This window comes from Neophocaena asiaeorientalis, unplaced genomic scaffold (genome assembly GCF_003031525.2).
Source record: "Neophocaena asiaeorientalis asiaeorientalis breed wild unplaced genomic scaffold, Neophocaena_asiaeorientalis_V1.1 scaffold407, whole genome shotgun sequence".
Taxonomy (NCBI): Eukaryota; Metazoa; Chordata; class Mammalia; order Artiodactyla; family Phocoenidae; genus Neophocaena; species Neophocaena asiaeorientalis.
In genome coordinates, this window is record NW_020174060.1 from 341,716 (window position 1) to 347,715 (window position 6,000).

General features: G+C 41.6%; 1 protein-coding gene across 12 annotated transcripts; it reads right to left on the bottom strand.

Annotated features, from left to right (window-relative positions):
* Positions 1-1,564: 1,564 nt before the first annotated feature.
* On the bottom strand, positions 1,565-5,664 carry GIMAP2 (GTPase, IMAP family member 2). Of its 12 annotated transcripts, none has more exons than XR_003004444.1 (5): positions 5,203-5,664; positions 4,639-4,922; positions 4,282-4,317; positions 3,930-3,969; positions 3,135-3,270 (listed from the first exon to the last, which is right to left on the bottom strand). XR_003004444.1 is itself a non-coding variant. In XM_024754428.1 (4 exons), exons 3-4 carry the CDS (start codon positions 4,307-4,309, stop codon positions 2,309-2,311), a joined length of 1,008 nt encoding a protein of 335 aa, XP_024610196.1. In that variant the 5' UTR covers positions 4,310-4,317; positions 4,639-4,889; positions 5,203-5,521; the 3' UTR covers positions 1,567-2,308. The 12 variants fall into 12 exon arrangements, 8 of the variants coding, with proteins under 8 accessions (XP_024610201.1, XP_024610196.1, XP_024610195.1 ...); XR_003004446.1 differs by having other exon boundaries at positions 3,138-3,273; XM_024754428.1 differs by lacking the exon at positions 3,930-3,969 and having other exon boundaries at positions 1,567-3,288; positions 4,639-4,889; positions 5,203-5,521.
* Between the last annotated feature and the right edge of the window lie 336 nt (positions 5,665-6,000).

Sequence of the window (6,000 nt, forward strand, 5' to 3'; positions counted from 1 at the left end):
TCCCACCCTCCCTATCCCACCCCTCTAGGTGGTCACAAAGCACTGAGCTGATCTCCCTGTGCTATGCGGCTGCTTCCCACTAGCAATCTATTTTACGTTTGGTAGTGTATATATGTCCATGCCTCTCTCTCACTTTGTCCCAGCTTACCTTTCCCCCTCCCCGTATCCTCAAGTCCATTCTCTAGTAGGTCTGTGTCTTTATTCCCATCTTGCCCCTAGGTTGTTCATGACCATTTTTTTCCTTAGATTCCATATATATGTGTTAACATACGGTATTCGTGTTTCTCTTTCTGACTTACTTCACTCTGTATGACAGACCCTAGGTCCATCCACCTCACTACAAATAACTCGATTTCGTTTCTTTTTATGGCTGAGTAATATTCCATTGTATATATGTGCCACATCTTATTTATCCATTCATCTGTTGATGGACACTTAGGTTGTAAAAGCATAGACTTTTCAATAAATGATGCTGGACATCCACATGCAAAAAAAAAAAAAGAATCTAGTCACAGACCTTATACCTTTCACAAGAATCAATTCAAAAGAGATCATGGATATAAATGTAAAATGTAAAACTATAAAATTCCTAGAATATAACACTGGAGGAAATCTAGGAGATCTTGGGTTTGGTGATGACTTTTTAGATAAAACACTAAAAGCATGATTTATGAAAGAAAAAATTGATGAGTTGAATTTCATTGAAATTAAAAAATTCTGGGCAAAAGACATTTTTAAAAGTGCTCAATGGCATGGAACAGAGAAAATATAAAGGAGAAAATCAAAGTTAGATTTTTGTAAAACTTATAAAATTAAACTTCTAGCCATGCTGATCAAACAAAAAGAAATAATCATAAATTGCCAATATCAGAATTCGAAGAGGAACAAGTATTGGGTTCCCAAACGAACTTTTTGGCCAACCCAATAATTTAGCTCTTGTACATATTAAAGGGATGATAAAATATTTTATGTTTCTGCAAATAAATTCAACTACTTGAGTATAATGGAAAAATTCCTTGAAAAGCACATCATACAAAAATGAGCATAAGAAGAAATAAAAAAACAGAATATTTTACATTTGGTTAAAAAATACTTTAAATTTAATTTATTATATTAGAATCTATAATATTATGGAAGGTTTAATATAGGTTTGGGCCTGGGGATCAGAGACCTCAGAATCAGCTCTCTAACTTTACCAACAACCCAAGGTTGAGTTTCTTCATCTTGGGATTGATGTAGGCGTTTGTCTGTAGGTCAACCTTGCCTTCTGGGTTTGCCTGTCCTCATGGCTCTCAACTCCCCTTTTAGCTCCACATCCTTTTTATGTGTATTGTCTGCTTCATGCTTGGAGTTTTCCTAATTTTCTAGTGAGCTCATCAGTCATAAAGATTGTGTTTATTTTATTTAATTTATTTCTTATTTTATTTTATTTTATTTTTGCGGTACGCAGGCCTCTCACTGCTGTGGCCTCGCCCGTTGTGGAGCACAGGCTCCGGACACGCAGGCTCAGTGGCCATGGCTCACGGGCCCAGCTGCTCCGCGGCATGTGGGATCTTCCCGGAACGGGGCACGAACCTGTGTCCCCTGCATTGGCAGGCGGACTCTCAACCACTGCGCCACCAGGGAAGCCCTGTGTTTATTTTTAAAAATTCTAGTTGCGTTTAACAGGATGATGCTCCAAACTATTCAGTCCACCATCCTGTCTGAAGCGTAAGCCTCTATGTGAGTTTCAATGCTAACTGGGAATGGGCACCAGGGGTAAAATCTGGCTGAGCCTCTTTCAATGTTAAGCAAATTTGATGCACATAAAACAGACTATTGATGTGTGAGTGTGTCCGCGTGTGATTGTTGAGCACGAATTGGTTGTGTTACAGAAGTGAGCCACGTGTTCACTTACCATCTTCTGAGGATAAAACCATAGCACAGAATTAAAGACATGTGATCTCAGGAATTCTACAGCTTACTTGTTATTGTACTGTATCCAGTAGAAATTTTATTGTTATTTTTGTTATATTCAGTAGAAATAGTAATAGTATAAAGAAGAAAAGTAGTTTTTAGGGACATAAAACTGACTTTAGAGATTTGCAAATGAGAGGAATTTTATGTTTACAAGTTTCAAAAGCTATATTTCAAAACAAACAGTAACTTTTAAAACCATTTGGTTTACTAACAAATAGAATGATGTTAAGATTTAAGCACTTCACAGAATCTCAAACGTCTGGTGCTGTCAGGCGCTGTATTTTACAGGGGAGGTACAGTGTGTGATTCACCCACTAAATGACAGTGGATAGAGAACCACTGATTGTAACTATAATATAGGAGTCTTGCGGTCCAGTCTAATGGTCTTTCTAAAAATCACCATTAATTTTTGGGGTATAATTAACAGTAAGCGACAGAATAAATGGCACATGGTAAACAGTAAGCGGTAAAAGAAATTGCACATTCCGTGCAAGACACGAAATAACAGAGTTTGCAATCTGACAAACACCTGAATACACATCACTATTAGGATTAGGGCTTTGGCCATGGCTGAACGCCTCTGAATTTCCGTGTACTTTACAAAGCTCTCTTTGAAGTCCTGTAATCTTTCCTCTGACTGCACAGTTGCACATTCTGACCCTGTTACTAGGCTGTACAGCCCATTGCTGTAGTGGCCACCCCTTTTCGCCATCACTAGGCTCTCAGTCAAGTCCATTAGCTCCTTCACCTGGTCATCCCGATTGCTCCCTTTAGCACGGTTACTAAAGGCACACACTCGCCCCCCACACTCAGCCACCAGCTCGCTTAGGGCTTTGTTATCTGAGCCATGGATGTAATCCATCAGGGAGCCTCCCTTGAGGTCTTCCTTGTGGGTGAAGAGGACAATTGTGTGTCTCATGGCATCCTCTCCAAAGATCTCCTTCACCTTCCTCACAGCCTTCTGGTCCTCCGTGGTGAATCGGCCCAGCTGTGTCACCAGGAGCAGCACGTGCGGTCCTGGTGCGGAGAGTAAGTAGCACTTCTGTACCTCTTTGTACAGGGAATCAGAGGGGTCCTTCCCAGAAAACATGTCTGGTGTGTCAATAACAACCATCTCTCTGTCTCCCCAGCTTCCCCGACTTGTACTGCAAGTCTTCGTCAAGGACTGGGCGCTCAGCCTGGACTCAAATGCTTCCTTCCCGACGATGCTGTTCCCCGTAGCACTTTTGCCAGTTCCTGTTTTGCCCACCAGAATGACTCTCAGCTCTGATCCTCTGGCATGTTGAGCTTGTTGACTCTTTGTATATGGTCCTGCTAAGAGCAAGTTTACTTAGAAGAGAAAGACAAATACTGTATGATATCGCTTATATGTGGAATCTAAAAAAAATGATATAAATGAACTCATTTACAAAACAGGTATAGACTCACACACTTAGAGTTACCAAAAGGGAAACAGGCAGGGGAGTGATAAATTAGGAGTTTGGGATTAAAATATACACACTACTATATATAAAATAGATAACCGACAAGGACCTACTGTATAGCACAGGGAACTATACTCGATATCTTGTAATAACCTACAATGGAAAAGAATCTAAAAATCTATTCATATGTATGTGTGTGTGTGTGTGTGTGTGTGTGTGTGTGTATAACTGAATCATTTTGTTGTAAAACTGAAAGTACTGTAAATCAACTATATTTCAATTAAAAAAAACAAAGGTGAAAAAAAAAAGAATAAGCTTGCTTTGTTATTACCACACTGATCATGCCAATGGAATATTTTTAATGATAAGGAAAAGTCTGGGAAAAGCTACTCTCACAATGTATGGCATTTCTGAAATAGAAGCTGACTCTATTATCAAATAAAATAATGATTTTTAAAACTCTAGATTTCTCTAGGTCTGCAGGGCATTGCCATGTTGGCTCCTAGAAACACATATCTGGAGGATGAGTTAGAATTAAAAACATACCTTGTCATTCAAAATTTGCCTATATCATCCAGTTCTGGCCCTGTAAAAGGCAAATGTTCTGGAGATGAGAGACGGGTAGCCAAGACAGTGGGTTCCGTCTTCAGGTGGGGGAAGTAACCTGACTGTTCCAGGACCAAAGACGGCTCCTCTGACCGTGGCTGGGCAGAGGTGTGGTCCCGACCACCAGTGAAATGGTTAGACCAGGGAAATACTGAAATGAACATTGTGAAATGATCCTCTCTAGTGAAGAAGCTGCTGCTCACTTATGCTTTGCTTCAAAGTATAGCATGATTTTTATACAACATAAGCACAGAATGGGTAAAGAGGCACAGAGAGGAAGTCACTTTCTTACCAGAGTGACTGCATTCCTTTTGGCTCATGGCAGTTCCTGAGGGACAGAGAGACCAGAGACCAATTAAAAAACTATCATTTTTGAGTTACGACTCATGAGAGAACCGTATATTTCTAGAGAACGTTCACAACCATGCCTCCTTTGTCTACACAAGGCTGAGGAGGTGGGTGGAAAGAAGTACTATCTCTATTTTACAGAGAAGTTTAGTAACTTGCTCAGAGTCAACCCAGTGCGTCAGAAGATGGGTTTCGCTTGTCGCCCCACCTACTTCTTCTTATCTCCATGCCCACCTCTCCTCCACTAACCCTCCTCCCTGAAGGACCTCCGCGCCCACTCTTGCTTTCCGTGGCCACCCACCTTCCTTTCCCTCTGCGTCCTTTCTAGGTCTGCCTTGGGTCCCAGGTTCAGACTGCTCTTTCTTTTGATCCTTCTCCAGCTTGCCCAACCCCTCCCTCCACGCTGCGTCCTTGCTGAGAGGCTCAATGAATTAAGAACACGACTCCAGAAAAGTACACTGTCCTTTAAACCAGAAATACACTTCATTTGATCCGTTAATTACTTGAATTTTCCTCTTTCCACGTAGAAGCCTTGCCAGTTAGTTCCTTTTCCTACGCAGGGAAAAGTGTCTTAAAACTGGCAGCCTGTACCAAGCGACAAGGCAGAGAAAATGCATGAGTTAATGACCAAATTCTTCCCAGTTAGCACTTTTTATTGGCTCTATGCAAACAAAACTCTCTTTGCCAGTAATGGGTAATCTAAATTCCGTGAAGTTTACAGGCCCTGTAAACTGGCTTCACTTAAGCCAAATGCCATCACTCTAAATTGTTTCCCTGAAAATAGGGCAAATTTGTTTAAAAATTTTTTTCTTTAGCCTGGGAACTAGAAATCAACACTGCAGAACTTTCTTGAGTGTGGACTTACCTATTTTTGAAAGAAACAGAAGCCTCCCCAGTGAAATCTGTGACTTGCCCGTTCAGCTTGAAGAGAAAAAGAAAACCAAACAAACCAGAAAACCGGAAACCTAGTCTGCTTCTTCCCCTCTCGAATCTCCACTGAGTTTCCTCACTGCAAGTGAGCCCCAGCACATGTCTGTGTCTGATTCTCTTTTTTAAAATAGTTAAAATGGCAAAATTTAATGAATAATTTGTTGTCGCATGGACAATGGTCTTTTCTCAATAGTGAAAAAAACAATGTTTGAATCATTTAAACTGGACAGGAAGAAAAGGGGCGCCAGGGATGCTGGTAGATTTGTTTCCTTCCCACTCGGGCTGTGTCCCCGCAGTTACAGGTTTGCCTGAATGAACACCCCTCAACTCCTCCCAGCAGGAATGGCACCTCATCCACACCGTAGCAGTGACTGTCCTAAAGGCAAGTGCTGCTGGGTTGGGGGGCAGAAAGAGCCTGGGTGTGAGGGGCACAGGACAGGGCACTGTGCAGAGCGGGGAGGGTACAGAAAGGGGAACCCGGGAGAAGCCCATGTCTGTCTGACTGTAACAGTCACGTCCATCAGCGCATGTGGAAATAACTCACTCATGGTTTCCCTGCTTTTCCTTCCTGTCCAGCTCTGCAATGTCAGGGAGGCACCCCTGGGAAGCAATGATCTAGGCAGTTTCTACAATAATAATCTGAGTCTCTACATTCAGGAAGAATGACCCAAGGGGTCAAAGCTGAAATCACTCAAGTGCTTTTTTCCCCTTATTTATATGATGTTCACCACAG

Excerpts from the sequence above, each read along its gene's own strand:
- GIMAP2 (XM_024754426.1), bottom strand. The coding sequence starts at position 4,309 with ATGAGCCAAAAGGAATGCAGTCACTCTG. Across the intron at positions 3,289-4,281 it reads AAAGGAATGCAGTCACTCTG|TAAACTTGCTCTTAGCAGGA; the intron begins GTAAGAAAGTGA and ends TTCTCTTCTAAG.